Raw genomic sequence first — 17,108 nt, 5'->3', positions numbered from 1 at the left:
TAAACATTTCGTCCACCTGCGGCAGCTGCCCTGTTGGTGACCTTGAGCCAGGCTTCTTTTGTCACCACGGTCAAGCTGGCAGGGCCACATTCCTGGCGCTGCTGTGTGCTCCAAGGCAGCATCTCAAGTGGAAGGGGCTGGCCAGCTTTGCCTGAGTCTTAGACCTCCTGTGAGAGGTTAAAGGTGGCAGCTGCCTCTCTAGACCATCTGCTAAGCACCTGCACAGACCAGACCTTCTCTGTGTCTGATTTAATCGTCCCCCAAGCCCACCAGGATAGCTGGGCATTTTCATCCTCATTTTGGAGATGAGGACTTCGACTATGGCAAGTTAGTCACTTTCCCAAGGTCACACGTCATTGAGGGCGAGCAGGGTGCCAGAATGCAGAGGTGAGTGAAGCCCCAGGACTGTTCTCTGCGGTTCCCCAGGGCAGGGTGCTGTGGGGCAGGATAGGCGCCACCTGAACCGAACCCTAGGGAGACGTGCTGGCTTGGGAAGTGCCTCGTGCCGCAGTTTGGGGGTGGTTGGGAATTTCCCAGGTGGAGGAGGTGGAACTGGCAGGTGGGGGCAAGAGAAGTCTGTCTTCCCAGAGACTGAGGCGAGTGTGTCAGGAGAGGAAGATACCGGGTCGGGAAGACGGAAGCCATCCTGAAGGCTATAACTGCGTTAATTAGTCATGTTGTTTGTCTTCTGTCTTTTTATGATATCTTGACATCATGGAGGTCTTGCTGACTGGAGAGAGATTGCCCTTTCTGGGGCTAGCTTAATTCCTAGAGATAGCAACCAACTTACCTGCTAGTTTGCCTTTGATGTGCTAACCAAGCAGTCCAAAGCCAGCAGCTAACCACCTCCCTTATCGGACTCACACCCCAAGCCAGTGTTTCCCCTGCCCTAACTCTCCCCGTAGCCAGGTCCCATACACCTGGAGACCACCCTGACAGCTGTGAGCCCATGGACACTCTTCACACTGTCCAGTCCTAAGTCCACTCAGCCCCGCCCATTCCTGCCCATGCAACCACCATGAAGTACTTGGATTCTGCTCCCTGCTTTGTTCCTTCTCCCTCCTGACCAGGGTCCTTCCCCTCGGGGCCTTGTGTGGTGTGGCATACACCCTCCTCTTGGGAAACTTGCATCAAAGGCATTGGCCTCTCCATGCCTCAGTCAGTCACCTCTAGAAGTTAAATCCTGGGCACATTCAAAACCTGGGCCAGAGCATTAGCTTCAGAGAACAGAGGGGCCAGGGACCATCCAGTCCTTGTGTGGTAGAGGGAGGGCACTTTTCTGCCCTGTTCCCTTTTCTTCTCGTTAGAAACAGCACCCTTTGCTTTGGGGCACCCTTTGTCCTTTTTGAAACAATTTTTTAACTTTTCCTTCTTTTCAATGAGCTGCTACCCCAGAAAGTCTTGCATTATTCCTCTGCTGAAGGTAAGCAGACTCCTCACTTCCCAGCTGCCCTCTCACACCCAGGGACGTTTGTTTGCTGTATTAGTTCACTGTTGTTGTAACAAAGCACCATGAACTTGGTGGCTGAAAACCAAACAAATATATTATCCTATGGTTCTGAAGGTCAGAAGTCTGAAATCTGGATGCACGGGGTGACTTCTTTCTGAAGGCTCCAGGATAGAATGCATTTCCTCACCTTTCTAGTTTCTAGAAGCTACCTACATTTCTTCTGGTCGCACGTTCCCTCCATCTTCAAAGCCATCAGTGTACCACGTTCAAATCTCCCTGACTCTGACCTTCCCACCTCCCTCTTCTAAAGACCCTTGTGATTACACTGAGCCCACCTAGAAAATTCAGGGTAGTCTTCCCAGCTCCCGATCCTTAATTAACCACTTCCACAGAGTCTCTTTATGAGATGGGTGTCAGGGATCGCAAGGTCAGTGTTGTGGGGGGCCCTTGTTCTGCCTCCCACACTTGCTTACCAAAGGGAAGCCCCATGGCTAACCCCCACTGGTAGAGCCAAGACTGGAGCCCCAGACTTATAACCCTAAAATGCTTCTCATTACGGCCCTGTCCCAGTGAGGGCTCCATTCGGGAACGGCCACTCAGTGATCACCACTCTCATCTGCCTGCACAGCTGGAGGAATAAGGATGGGGGGGGGGGGAGACAGCATCACCCGCTCCGCCCGTGACTCACCCAGGAAGTGGTGGGGATGTATTTAGCTCTGCCTTAGTTGCTTTCTTCAAAGAGGAATAAAACTTCTCTCCCAGTGATGCTTGGGGTTTGACATTGATAGAAAATACCATGTTATTTTTTTTTAGAGCATGAAGTCCTAAAGAAGTAATCGTATAATGATCTGTATTTAATCCCTCCGGCTATAACCCCATGTCAGTCCCAGTTTTCCGCAAGCGCCCACTGATGGCTTCCAGTAGTCGTACCAGCTACTGGGCTTATTTAACCAGTGCAGCCTCCTTGCTAAGAAAACAGCATCATTTTTTTACAGATGCAGAAACTGAGGCACAGTGCAGGATGCGGGGGAGAGGAGGGGAGTGGGAGGGATGCTAATCATTTGCCCAGAGTCAGCAGCTAGTAAATTGCAAAAGGAGGATTTAAATGTCAAGTTCAGGAATGCTCTCTCTGATCTGGCCCTCTGTAGTGACTTGCTGTGTCACCCCAGGAGGTCGAGGCACAGTGGGGTCTGAATATAAAAAGACAGACATTGAAACACTGGAACATTCTAGTTCCTTCCTAACAAGAGGAGCCTTGCTGAGTTCCAAACAGCTTTTGCACCCCCTCCTGAAATGACATTGCTGGATTTACCACCGTCAGGCCCAGCGAAACCCCCACCTCCTCCGCAGGGAGCCCTTCCGTCCCACCTAGGCTCCTCTCTGGGCTGTGACACGTAGCCCCTTATTAGACCTTATTTCTCTTTTCCCTCCTCTGACCTCTGTTCCCTCTATTGTGGGATCTCCCAGTTCCTGCACTGTGTTTTTGCAGACTTTTGTAAGCCGTCAAGTTTCATGCTCTCTGTGCATAAGAATGTGCATCGTGCTTCCCTTATGGGGGTAAGAGTTCGCAAACTAGAGAGATCCTGGAGGCTGGAGGGAAGCCCCGAATGCACAGACCAGAGTCAGACCCGTGCCGTGTGCCCGGGGAGAGGAGCTGGGACCGCAGCGCCCTCCCGGGCTCACCGCACACCGCACACCACGCTGCTGCGTGAGCGCCAAGACAGCTGTGTCCTGGGATGAGGGCTCAGGCCGGGGCTGTTAGAGGAAGAAGTACGTTTCAGGGTGTGTGTCGCTAAAGCTGAGGGATACGACGATGAGGCTTCCGTGGTTCCGTCTTTAGCCTGTTTGGTGCATGTGGTGGGAGAGCTGCTGCAGGGCTGAAGGGAGGGGGGTCCCCAGATAATACAGGACAGCCTGGCCATCGCCAAGATCCTTAATCGCCTCCGCACATCCCCTTTGTCTGTGTCTGGTGGCAGCCACAAGTCCCAGGGATTGGGACAGGGCCATCAGTGGGGTCAGGGCAGCGACAGCAGGACAGCTGGGCAGTAACTTCCTCTCTGCTGAAACCAGCGGTTCCTTTCCTGGGCTCCAGGATGTCTGGATGTCACGGCATACACTTCGGGGGCATCGGTGGCCCTTTTTAAACTCAGGAGCATTGGAGGGGGGCTTATATGGACTTTAAAAAGATTCGTTTTTCTGGAGGACAGGCTGTCCTGGGGAAGGAGATGTTTCTCCTGTAGGGACCCAGTGTGGCTCACTCTCAGGCTGGGCAGGACTGGGCCTCTCCGTGAGAGGAGAGGAAAGTCTTTTAAGCTCATTTCTACAGAAGATGAAAGCAAGCTTGCAGGTTATGTTACCTGGCAGAGAGGCATGTGGTTAATGCTCCCCCTCCACACACACACACACACACATTTTACCTGGAGAACATTCCCAGTACCTGGCGGGACATTCATCCTCTGGCTCCTAAGTCCAAGCTCCAGACCCCACGTTCTGAACTCCTTGGGAGCAGGGAGCTGCCATCATGGCCACTGCTGGTGCGACCTGCTCATAGTACTTCTAGGGAGACATCGGGAAGCCTCTGGAGAGGACAGACCACACTACCATCTGTCAGCTCCCCCTAACTACTCCATCCTTGGCCAGCTCTGTGTGCTAGGTCCATCCCTTGGCCCTTCAGGCGCATTGTCCATGTCCTCAAGAGCATCGGTATGTGCCACCAGTTTGCCTGGCAAGGTGCAAGCATCAAGAAAGGTTTGGATGCCATGAGTGGACTTTAGAATGAGGGACACCCTGTATGGGGAGGTCAGTCCTTGTGTCTTCCCTGCCCCATTCACTGGGCACACGACCATCCCAACAAGCAGGTCCGGCATTGCCTTTCCCCGGAGGAACTGAGACACGCACCAGGCTCTCTCTGGGACACACATGTCAATAAGGGGAGTTAAGGTTGAGCTGTATTTATTTTAGGGTGGCTTTTAATTTTGTTTAATCAGAATTACCCATAAATTATCAATTAATTATTGTCTGCCGTTTGGTTCCATCCTCTCCACCACAAGCTAGCTTCACTCTGGGATGAGTGCCATCGCTGTAATTGTCGGGCACTCTGTCAACATTTAATCAGCGGTACTTATTAACGCGGCATTGATGTGTGGTCGTCCTCCTCGCACCATCAGTCATGCGTGAGCAGCCTGAGCGGGCTCGGACACCATTGCTCTCTGTCACATCATCCGGCCCCTGGGCTTTCCGGCCAGGCGTGATGCTCACTTTTCACTAAATGGCCACTCTTGTCTCTTCAGTTCGACCCGGTTTTTGTCCTTGTCAACTGAAATGCTCGCAGCCATTAGAGCTTCATTCTGGAACAGCTGGGCTGAGCAGTCCCGGTTCTCACAGCCCCAGATCCCTCTGCCTTCGGTGGTGTTACACTCCCCAGCGAACTGAAATGCCTGGACACTTGTCCGGAACTGACCTCACTGTGCGCCGCGCGTGTGTACACGCGTGTGGAAGCGAATTTCAAATCCCTAAATAAAAGGTATGACCTGGAGACAGCAGAAGGGATCTTTTCTCTTTGGCTTCCTCAGTATTCCTGGAGATTACTCTGTTCTTCAAAGCGCTACCAGTAAAAGCTTCTCCTATGTTAGCAAGGTGGTCTCACATGTCTTCCTCTCTCTTTTCAGCCTCTACGGCAGACACATGCAGGCAAACCCAGAACCGCCGAAGAAAAATAATGACAAATCGAAAAAGATCAGCCGGAAACCTCTGACAGCCAAGAACAAATAAAGGGTTGGCATGGGCTGGACTTCTCGTCACCCCTCCTCCTCATTGTCACTTCTTTTCGGTGTCACCCACCATATTCCGCCAATAAATGCAATGTGTGTGTCACCTTTCCACTCCCTCTTGCTAGCACTTATCACTTCACCTTTTAAATGCTTTTGGTAGGTGGTAGGTTTTTATGAGTTCTTAAAATCATTTCCATTTGTTTCCTGAAAACTGCCAAAGGCCGGAAACAAAGCTCTGATTCAACTGCTAATTCCATAGGAGGCACGGACCACAGCTCCTTGAATAGATGTTCACTAAGGTGCGTGTTCTCAAAAGAATAATTAAAAAATCATGCGCTCACTTAAATGTCACCGCTAACACTGTTTGCTCTTCTGTTTATTCACAGAACTCATTATTTTGCTTTGTGAAAAGCTTTCCTTAACCATCGAGGTATTATGTTAACTTACAAGTAATTTTTAATAAAGTCTCGAATTTGTATCACATGGTGCTGCTTCTTGAATAAAGAATGGTCCAATCTGGGGATATTCACATTTTTGTTTACCTTCTCCCCTCCAACGATGCCATCCGGATTGTATCCTTGTAGATGATGAACTCTGAAACTTTGTGGGAAATACACAGTTACATCAGAGGTGGTGTCTTCTCACACCGATTTGTCAGGTTGGTTGGTTGGTTGGGGTGTGTGTGTGTGTGTTTCCTTTGAAGACTGTCTCTAAATTAGGAAGGAGCAGAAAAGTCCCTGGGAGCCTCTGCCAAAGGATTTTGGAAAGCAGCATTTCTTAGCTGAAGAAACGGTGACTTCTGCCAGTGGCTGGGAGACAAAAGTTGTGAAACAGGGAGAGAAGAACTCCAGGATGTTTCCGTCACTGCAGGGACTCTGCTCAATCAGAGCATTCCTCCGAGTGACTTCGATGGTGTCAGAGAAGTTGTGTAAACGCACACGCCCCCCTCCCCCACCCAGCAGAAACCACAGCAGCAGAGTCATTCAGCGGCGAATGGTTTAGCATCTGCGACAGGCAGCTTGGTTCTCACCGACCGTCATGCGGACGTAAGTGAAAATAAGCCCAGGCTCAGGATCCTGCGCTTAAATGGTCTGCCAGCACCAGTGCCTTCGAACGAAAGGAGCATGAAGGCTAAACACTCTCAGAGAGATTGCAGTGTCTCTTCCTCTGTGTCCCCAGTTTCACAGTGGACACCGCACCCCCAGACCAGGACCACCAGAACGTGGGAAAAGCCAGAATCAAAAACACAACAACAACAAAATCCTGAGTTGCTTAGAAGATGGACTTTGCATTTAAATCAGCAAGGCCTGGGATCACCAGTACTGTTTCTGGAAAAGGTGCTGATAGAACATTCCCTTGGGCCAGGGAATCCCCAGGGGTCCTCACCTGTTTGCGGATTAAGGCTGACTTAAGTTTCTGAGGTGCAACCTTTGCCTCAGCCTAAATTTTTTAAATTGATGTTTTAGCTCATAATGCAAAGGGAAGAACAATGCCTGTGCCTTGTTGATTAGAAAGACTTCTGTCTAAGGGTGAACTGGCAACAGAGCACTAGTAAAAATATCACAATATACCCTTATGAATAATTTCTTTAAAAGATGAACACTCTCCATAGAAATATGGGCAAAACCCATAAATTCAGAGAGGAGATCTTCTCTAAGGAACATGAAAAAATGTCCAAACTTACTAGTAATCAAAAAAATATAAATCAAACCAAAAATAAAAATGTGTAACAGTGAGAAATGGGCCAATATTTTTTTAAGGCAGTAGTTAGTGGTGGGGAATAACGTGGGCCAAACACTTTTAGACTATTGCGAATATATATTGGGAATATATATAAATATATATATAAATTTCTCTCCAGGGAGGTGGTAGCAATTTGATAACACATATAGCAACACCATAAAATTGTGTAGTCGGACCCAGAATTTTTATTTTCGGCCATTTGTCCTGAGGACACTATCAGAGATGCGCACGAGAGCTGTGTTTGAAAATCTTACAACTCTTTACGGTGGCAGCAAGGGGTAAAGCAAATGCCCCGCCCCCCATGGAAGAACACCCACCCCCCAACCCCATATGTCCCCATGACAGACTTTTTCTGAAGACATTGGAACTTATGGAACAATATCTAATGGCAAAGGGACATATCATATCCAGTTCAGTAAAAAAGTAAAATTTAAACACTATATGGTCCTAGTCGTATAAAAAGGAAACTGTGTGTGTAATATGTATGAGCAGAAAAGTTAAATGGAAATGGAACAGGATTTTATGGCTGAAAAATTCTCTGTGGAGGGTTAAGGTTTTTTTTATTTTATTTTTAAAAATTTTTGTATCTTGGGGCACCCGGGTGGCTCAGTCGACTAATCATCCAACTCTTGATTTCAGCTCAGGTTATGATCTCATTGTTTGTGGGATCGAGCCCCACGCTGGGCTCTGTGCCTACGGGGCACCCTGGACCTGCTTGGGATTCTCCCTCTCCCTCCCTCTCTCCACCTCTCCCCTACTCTCTCTCGAATTCACTCTCTCAAATAAATTTAAATTTTAAAAATTTTTATTTTTAAATTTTTAATTCCAGTACAGTTAACAATGTTATATTAGTTTCTGACGAGTGATTCCACAATTCTATACATTACTCAGTGCTCATCATGGTAACTGTAGTCTTTAGACGCCATCACCTATTATTTTTTTTAAATTTTAAATACTCTGTACTTTAATTTTTATAGTGCTTGTGTATACTTTTATAATCAGAAAATATTAAGTATTTTTTCAAAATGAAATGCATATCTTATGCAGTCCAGAAACTAACATATTTAAATTCAAGCATAGTATAAAATCTCAGGGTGTTTTTTTTCCTTTGTCACTAAAGTGGGTTTTCACATGTGTTTCCGTACACTCTTATTGGTTACTTGGTACCCTAATTAACACTTTATCCACAGCTCAAAAGGTAGTTTTTATTACCCAGTTTTACTTACATATAATTGATGTGCAGCGCTATGTAACTTTAAAGTGCACAGTGTCGTGATTTGGCTTACATATATTGTGAAATGATTACTACCATAATTTAACATCTGTCATTTCATATCAATAAAAAAAAGGTTCTCTCCTTGTGACGAGAGCTCAGGACTTACTCTCTTAACTTTCAAATAGACCATACAGCAGTGTTAATTGAATCCCTGTTGTACATTACATCCCCAGGACTTCAGTGATCTTCTAGCTGGAAGTTTCTACCTTTGGTGAGCATCTTCATCCAATTCCCCCTCCCTTGGCAACCTTAAATCTGACTTCTTTTTCTGTAAGCTTGATTTGTTTTTGTTTATTTTATTTCACAAGTAAATGAAATCACACACTGTTGATGTTTCTCTAATTTCACCAAACTTAATGTCCTCAAGGTCCATCCATGTTGCCATAAATGGCAGGATTTTCTTTTTTATGGCTGAGTAATATTCCATTGTGTATATACACCACATCTCCTCTATCCATTTATCTATCAGTGGACACTTAGGTTGCTTCCCTGTCTCGCCAACACTAGATAATGCTGCCATGAACAAGGGGTGTAGATATCTCTTCAACATAGTGTTTTCATTTTCTTTGGATGTATTCATAGAAGCAGAATTGATGAATATATGGTAGTTGTATTTCTAGGTTTTCCATAGTAGCTACACCAATTGACGTTCCCACCAGCCGTGCATGAGGTTTTGCTTTTCTCCACTTCTGGCTATGTTTGTTATCTCTGACCTTTGTCACTCATAACCATCCTTAACAGGGGTGAGATGTCATCTTACTATGATTTTGATTGTATTTCTCCACTGGTTAGTGATGTTGAGCACCTTTTCATCTGCTGGCCATTTGTATATCTTCTTTGGAAAAATGTCTATTCAAGTTCTTTGCCCATTTTTTAATTGGGTTATTTGATTTTTTGCTTTTGAGTTGTATGAGTTCTTTATATGTTTTGGAGATTAACCTCTTAGCAGATATATAGTTTGCCAGTATTTTTTTTCCCATTTTGTATGTTGTCTTTTCATTTTGTTGATTGTTTCCTATGCTGCACAAAAGTGTTTAGTTTGATGTAGTTACACTCATGTATTTTTAATTTTTCTCTTGTGTGTTAGGTGTCCTATCCAAAAAAATCATTGCCAAGGCCCAACTCAAGAAGCCTTTTTCCTATGTTTTCTTCTAGGAGTTTCTTGTCTTACATTTAATTCTGTAATCCTTTTTTGAATAGTGTCAGATAGTCTAGTTTTACTCTTTAACATGTGGATATCCAATTTTCCCAACACCACTTACTGAAGAGAACATCTCTACTAGGTGATCTTGGCTCCCTTGTCAAATATCAATTAACTGTATATGCATGGGTTTATTTCTAGGCCTTTGATTCTTTTCCATTGATCTATGTATCTTTTTATGTCAGTACTGTACTGTTTTGATTGTTATAGTTTTATATAATTACTATAGCTTTATAATAGTTTGAAATCAGGATGTTTGATGCCTCCCACTTTGTTCTTTCTTGGGATCATTTGGCTATTGGGGTCTTTTCTGGTTCCATATATATTTTATGATTGTTTTTTCTACTTCTGTAAGAAATGCCATTGGAATTCTGATAGGGATTACATTGAGTCTATAGATGGCTCTAGGCATTTTTAACCATAAAAATTCTTTAAGTCCATGAACATGGGATACTTTTACATTTATTTGTGTCTTCTTTGGTTTCTTCATTGTTTTGCAGTTTTTAGAGTAGAGATTTTTTATCTCCTTAGATTTATTCCTAAGTATTTTATTGTTTTTTGATACTATTGTAAATGAGATCAATTTCTTTTTTTTTTTTTCAGAAAATTTGTTGTTAGTATATAGAAATACTGATTTAGTGTGTTAATTTTGTATACTGCAACCTTGCTGAATTCATTGATTAGGTCTAACAGTATTTGGTTGAGTCTTCAGGAGTTTTTATATATAAAATCATGTCATCTACAAAGAAAGCCAGCTTTACTTCTTTTCAGTATTGATGCCTTTTACTTCTTTTGCCTGATTGCCCTGCCTAGGACTTACTGTAGGCTTTTCATAAAAATATGCCCTTTATTTTATTGATTATGTTCTTTCTATACCTAATTTGTTTAGAGTCCTTTTTCTATCATGAATCGATGTTAAATCTTGTCAAAAACTATTTCTAGGTCTTTTGAGATGATTATATGTTTTCTTCTCTCATTCTATTAACATGTTATATTTATTGATTTGTGTATATTGAACCATCCTTGTATCTCAAGGATAAATCTCATTTGATTATAGTGAATTAACTTTTTAATGTGCTGCTGAATTTAGTTTGCTAGTATTTTATTGAGAAGTTTTTTATCTATATTCATTAGAGATATTGACTTGTGGTTTTTTTGTAGTATCCCTACTGGCTTTGTTATCAGGGTATTACTGGCCTAATATAATGAGTTTGAGAGTGCTTGCTCCTCTCTGAATTTTTGGAAGAGTTTCAGATGGGTTGATGTTAATTCTTCTCTAAGTGTTTGGCAAAGTTCACCAGCAAAGCCTTATGGTCGTGGACCTTTCTTTGGGAGATTTTTGATTACTGATTCAGTCTCCTTGCTAGTAATTGGCCTGTTTAGATTTTCTGTTTCTTCCTGATTAAGTCTTGGTAGGTTGCATTTCTTCTAAGTTGTCTAATTGGTTGGCATTAGTTCATAATAACTTTTTATGACCTTTTGTATTTCTGTGGTAATCAGTTGTAATGTCTATTTCACTTATAATTTTGCTGATTTGGCTCCTTTATTTGTTTTCCCTTGGTTGGTCTAGCTAAAGATTTGTCAAATGTATCTTGTCAAAGAACCAACTGTGGTTTGTTTTTTAACTATAAGCTTGTTAATCTTTTCATTTGCTCTCCTACTCCTTGTTTCATCTATTTCTGGTCTGATCTTTACTATTTACTTCCTTCTGCTAATTTTGGGCTCATTTTTTGTTTTTTCTAGTTCCTTGAAGAATAGAGTTGGGTGCTTTCTTTGAGACTTTGCTCCAGATGAGTATTTATTGTTATGTACTTAACCCTTATATCTGTTTTTGCTGCATCTCATAAACTTTTGTATATTGTGTTTCCATTTTCATTTGTCTCAAAATACTTTATTTCCCCTTTGACCCATCAGTTGTTTAGGAGAGTGTTGTGTAATTTCCATGTATATGTGAGTTTTCTAGTTTTCCTCCTGTTATTTCTAGTTTTATATCATTATGGTTAGAGAAGATAATTGATATGATTTTAGTCTTCTTTAATTTGCTAAGACTTAAGCCTGTTTTGGTTGCCCAACATATGGTCTATCCTAGAAAATGTTCCGTGTGCACCTGGGAATTATGTGTACTCCGATATTTACTGATAAAATGTTCTATGTATGTCTGTTAGGTCCATTTGGTTTATAGTATGGTTCAAATCTCTTACCTTATTCGTTCTGCCTGGATTATATGTCCACAGTTAAGACTCACTATTAAAATCCCCAAATATTATCATATTGCTATTTCTTTTTCCTTTTAGCTCTGTTAGCTTTTGCTTTATATATTTAGGTGCTCCATTCTTGGGTGCATAAACGCTTACATTTGTTACATCTTTGTGATGGATTGACCCCTTTATAATTTTATGATGAACTTTTCTCCTTGTACTGTTTTTGGTTTAAAGTCAGTTTTGTCTGTTCTAGGGTTTTCTCAGTGGTGTCTTGTGCAGGAACATTTGTTGTTCTTGTGAAGGGGAACTGTGTGGGGTATGTTGTCATCTTGGTGATGTCACTTTATCCAAAAAGTAGCTTTTTAACAAAAATAATGTGACCTTTTTTAGCACAACAATAAAAGTATTTGTCCCTGGGAATGCTTTCGGTCTCAAGGTTGCCTCTATTCCAGTGCTCTAAAGCTGTGTGGGAACACGGGCTATTTTTATTAGTGTCTGGTTTGAAGTATCTTTCCTTGGCCTTCTTTATGTAAAACACTGACTTTGCCCATGTGCTAGATACCTTAGTATGCAAAATACTTCTGTGTATGTAATTGCGTTTGGTTTTTGCAACTACTTTGTGAAATAAGCAGGACAGGATTATATAGGAATATGTTGTATACTGATTCTTAGATCTAGAAGAGAAGTGTTTCTCATTCTTAGCTAGAGGTTAAATGTTCTGTTCATCATGAGTCCATGGAATTTTATTTTCCAGCTAGGATAGGAGCAAGTAGAAAAGGTGGAAGCAAGAGTTAAAGGTTAGTGTTAAAGAGAGAGATTCATGGTTAAAGACATTTTTTTCCCTGCAGGGTTATAGAGACTTTACCATCTTACTGTGCATTTTGAATCTCGGAGAAGGAGCTAGAGTATTCACGAACATTTGACGCAGAACTACTTTTTCACTAAGCAAGATACCACACTTATCATTAGTGGACCTCATGTTGGGATATATTCTCTGGAGGACCAAGCAACTGGCCTGGAGTCACATCAGATTTACTCTGTCGAATAGAAACTACTTAGAAACCATTTACCATAGGTGAATCCTCATGATGATGATTTGGAATAGATACAAAATGGAAGTTTTCTGAATCTAAAAAGAGTTGGGTTTTCTGAGTCATTGTGTCAGGGTTTCTCTGTTTTTACCTTTACTCACTCACCACTCATACACTCCGCACTAAGTGATTTGTGTGTTGTGTTCCATTGCAAGTTAAGTTTTTAGCAGTTTCCAACAAAACTTTATAGTCATAATATCCCACATGCACCCTTCAGTTCTGCTGGGCTCTTCCCTCAAAATCTAACCAGGACTGCAGACTTCACACCATTTCTTCCACCCTGGTCCAGGCACTCTGACTCCTCACCTGGATTATTAGACTATCTTCCAGTCAGGCTTTCTGCTTTTCCTCTTGCTCTCTTCCAGGCTCTGGTCAGCGGCAATCATTTTATCGCAGACATCAGAACACACTTCTGCTCAGAATCTTCCATTGGTGTCTTCCAGGTACCAGGGTCTGCAGGACCTTACATGATCTGCCTTTCCTCTTCTACTTCTCTCACTTGCTTCATCTGAGCCTCACTGGCCCCCAGGTTCTTCCCACATTAGTGCTTTTACGCCTCCAATCCTTTTCCTAGAATGTTTTCCCAAATATAACTCTATCACCAACTTCAAATCTTTGTTAAGAATTCACTTTCTCAGTAAGGCCTACCTTGATCACCTGTTTTAAAGTGCAGTTTATTTTAGGGTACCTGAGTGGCTCAGTCAGGTAAGCATCTGACTCTTGATTTTGGCTCAGGTTGTGATCTCATGGTTCATTGGATTGAAGCCAACACTCGGCTCTGTGCTGACAGCTCAGAGCCTGCTTGGGATACTCTCCCTCTCCCTCTGCCCCTCCCCTGCTTGCACATTCTTGGGCTCTTTTTGAAAATAAACTTAAATATATAAATTGCACTTATTTTGTCTGTTACCAGTCTTCAACCCCAGAATGTACATTGTGACATCGCTAGAATGGAATCTCCATGAGGCTGCTCTGGTGCCACTACGGCAGAGCTGGCTGGTTATGACGGAAAATGACCCAAAAGCCAAACATATTTACTATATAGCCCTTCACCAAAAAAGTCACCTGATTATTGCATAAACTGCTCTATCCCCAGCGCTTAGACTGATGCCTGATACGCATTACGCACTCCATAAATGTTTGTCTAATTGAATTCAATACTGTTGTCATTGGATAATATAAACCTAATACTAGGGAAGAAAGAAAGGGACAATCTTAGGCATTCCTGTAGACTTTTCTGTTTCATCGTTGGTGTCCATTTTATTTTTTTTCAAATTTGTACAAGGGAAAAATAATCTTTGAATACCATAAGTGAGACTTTATTCAACCCTGGAGAAGTTCAAACCAACTTTTCCCTGAATTTTTGGTTTCTCTTGTAACGACCCAACTGCTGCATACTTGATTATTTAAAATCTTCAGATAACCATAGACTCCTCTAGCAGCTTGAACTGGAAGGGCCTTAGACCCTTTATGATCTTCCGTTTAATTTACCTCTTAAGACATCTAGAGGAAGGATGTGCTCTAGGGGCACTTGGGGGGCTCAGTCAGTTATGTGTCCGGTTTTGGCCAGTTCATGAGTTCAATCCCTGCCTCAGGCTCTGCGCTGACAGCTCAGAGCCTGGAGCCTGCTTCGGATTCTGTGTCTCCCTCTCTCTCTTCCCCGCCCCCTGCTTGTGCTGTCGGTCTGTCTGTCTTTCTCAAAACTAAGTAAATATTACAAATAATTTTTTTTAATCCATGTGCTCTGGAGATCAATGTGAGTCAATTTCAGAACCTGTGGATGTTCCCCCAATAGACATTTCTCTGGGGTGCGATGTTTAAAGACAGCCGAACCAGCAACCAAAGTACTTCTGGTCTTTGTTGTACCCTGGACACTTTGTGACCTCAAATTAGGTATGAATCATTCATATATATTTCTTTATCTTTAACAGCATAAGATTATAGAATGTGCATATAGTGTATGTGTCTGGGTAATTGCGTGTTCCCTCTCTCTTATGTATATATATATTATATATATACAATACATATATGTGGATATGTTTCATTCATCTTTTTATAAATAATAGGAGACCCCTGTGGTCTTCAGAAATGTCAAGTTTCTATTAGTACTGCATATAAATATTTTGGGGTATTGCCTCTTACCTCATGCTCATTTCATACATAATAGAACGTGGTAATTTGCCATTGCCTAGTTTCCTCCTGAATTTATTTCCTTGGACCAGTATAACTTATTTCCTGAGGGACTTCCATGTCTCGAGCACTGTATGTTGGCACGATCATTGTCATTTCTAGGAAATTTAACCCCGGAGAAACGAGAGAGCTTTCCCAAGGCCCCAAGGCTAGTGAATGGTGGAGGAAAGATGTAGGAGAAGATTCTTTGGATTCCTAGAGCAGACGTCCTTTTCTCCATCTGATGTTACCACTCTGCTGTCAAGCAATGCTCCTGTAGTTTCTGTAAAAGGCAACAGTTTCCCTTCACATCATCTCTTAAATTGGAGTTTCTGCTTTTGGTTTCTTGAAATGTTCATTTTATTAACACATTTGAGTGAGTCCATGATGACAGCAGGATTAGTGAAGCGTTATTGCACTTCTGTAAATGCTAACTTCCGGTTTCTACTCTCTCTCTTCTCCATGCATGGTGAGGTGACAGCATCTCTCTGATGGCCAAGTTATGTATTGACAAAGCAGGTGAGCCTCACTCCTGAGAACAGCGCTGGGCTTTTCTTACTCGTTCAGAAATGCAGCACCTCACATGCTGCTCCGTGAGGAACTGTTGTGCTCCGAAGGGGATGCCCTCACGTGACCCACCCAAGGAGCATTCCCTCCTGGAATAGGAGGCAAGTTTCCTTGGGTTTTCTTTTCAGGCAGTTTTGCCCCAGCATGATCAGACCACCTGTGACTTTGTTTAGCAGCTCAGAGACTGAGGGGAGACCCCACCTCACTCACCGTCTTACCCTCACACCTAGCAGATGACCTTGAGCATATTGGACATTTCAATATTGGTGAATGAATGAATGCTGTTTCCATGGAATAGTTCAAACCTCCTGTTACTATTTTACCTGACCACTTACACTAATTTTATAAATGGAGAGGTCATGTCTTCTTATGGGATATTGAGAGACTTTCTGAAGAAGCAGGCACTACTTCTACTAAGTTTGCAGGGCCAGGAAATGGGGGCAAATGAAGGAAACAGGGTTGGATAAGAACGTGGTGTTATCAGCAAGGGCGTCCGCTTAGGGAAATTGGTCTTTACCCACTATTAAGAGGACATGGTGGGTCCTCATGTAAGAATAGAACAAGCTGTTGATTATCCAGCGGGCTATGCACACAGTTCTTGAGGTCAAAGATTCTGGTTTGCCGCCTCAGAAATCATCACAGTGTCTACATTCACAGGACCAACTTTATCTGTCTTCAGAGGTGCATTTTCTTGATGTTTATACTACCCAGCAGGCTCTGAAATTGGTACTTTCTGTGCACAGGTGTTGTCAGCAAAACAGGTTCATTCCTGCCCCAGGAAGAAAGCAGCTTCTCTGGCTAACAGTTGAAAATAGGGAAAGCAGCCCAATCCATTCATAACTCCCCCAGAGTACCACCCAAAATATCCCTGTCACACCAGGCGGACAGTCTCGCTGCTTGTGTGGGCTGGTGTATTTTTCACTTGTATAACCAGGATTTTAACAAAGAGCCACTTCTTAAATCACAACACGGTGCGAGACCAATGTTTCCATCAGGGAAGGCCCTGCCTGGAGATGAGGTCTTAGCTCCAAGATTGTTCAACCGTTGAAAACTCCAGTGTAGGATGAAGCTTTGTTGTTTCTGTTTTGTTAGGATCAGCAGTGGAAAAGATTTGTCTGAAAGGCGATAAAAATCATACTTGATCTAAAAATAGACAGCATGAGAATGCAGTCATGTAAACTGTAGGTGCATGGGGACACGTGTGGAGAAACTTGGGTTCCATGGGCTGGAAGAAGCTGCAGTCAGCAAGGTCTACCAGGTTTACATTAATGGAGTTGTTTAGTTGGGCACTGGCATCCACTTCCCTTGGTCACGGGTCATCTGCCTTGGGTACTGAGTTGAGTTGTATACCCCCCCAAAGATTCATGCTCACCTGGAACTTCAGAATGTGACATTATTTGGAAATACAGTCTTTACAGATGTAATTGAGTTAAAATGAAGTCATGCTAGATTAGCTATGCCCTAAATTCAATGACTGGCATCCTTATGGCATCCATTACATGGAAGGCCATGTAATGACACTGGAGGGGACCATGGGGCAAAAGCCATGTGACAATGGAGGCAGAGATCGGAGTGATACAGCTGTATGGCAAGAGATGCCAAGGATTGTTGGTGACCTCAAAAGCTGGAGAAAGAATGTTCTA

At 43.0% G+C, this 17,108-nt stretch overlaps 1 protein-coding gene across 3 annotated transcripts in view; it reads left to right on the top strand.

Annotated features, from left to right (window-relative positions):
* RSU1 (Ras suppressor protein 1) overlaps positions 1 to 5,703 on the top strand; it is a 196,703-nt gene extending 191,000 nt beyond the window's left edge. For all 3 annotated transcript variants that reach the window (XM_029954267.1, XM_029954269.1, XM_029954268.1), the window contains one exon: positions 5,119 to 5,703. In XM_029954267.1, the coding sequence (XP_029810127.1) occupies positions 5,119 to 5,169 (51 nt within the window). In that variant the 3' untranslated portion in view covers positions 5,170 to 5,703. The remainder of the gene's footprint in view (positions 1 to 5,118) is intronic.
* The last annotated feature ends 11,405 nt before the right edge of the window (positions 5,704 to 17,108 follow it).

The sequence above is a fragment of the Suricata suricatta genome, chromosome 10 (genome assembly GCF_006229205.1).
Source record: "Suricata suricatta isolate VVHF042 chromosome 10, meerkat_22Aug2017_6uvM2_HiC, whole genome shotgun sequence".
Lineage (NCBI taxonomy): Eukaryota > Metazoa > Chordata > Mammalia > Carnivora > Herpestidae > Suricata > Suricata suricatta.
This window is presented reverse-complemented; position numbering and strand designations above follow the sequence as displayed.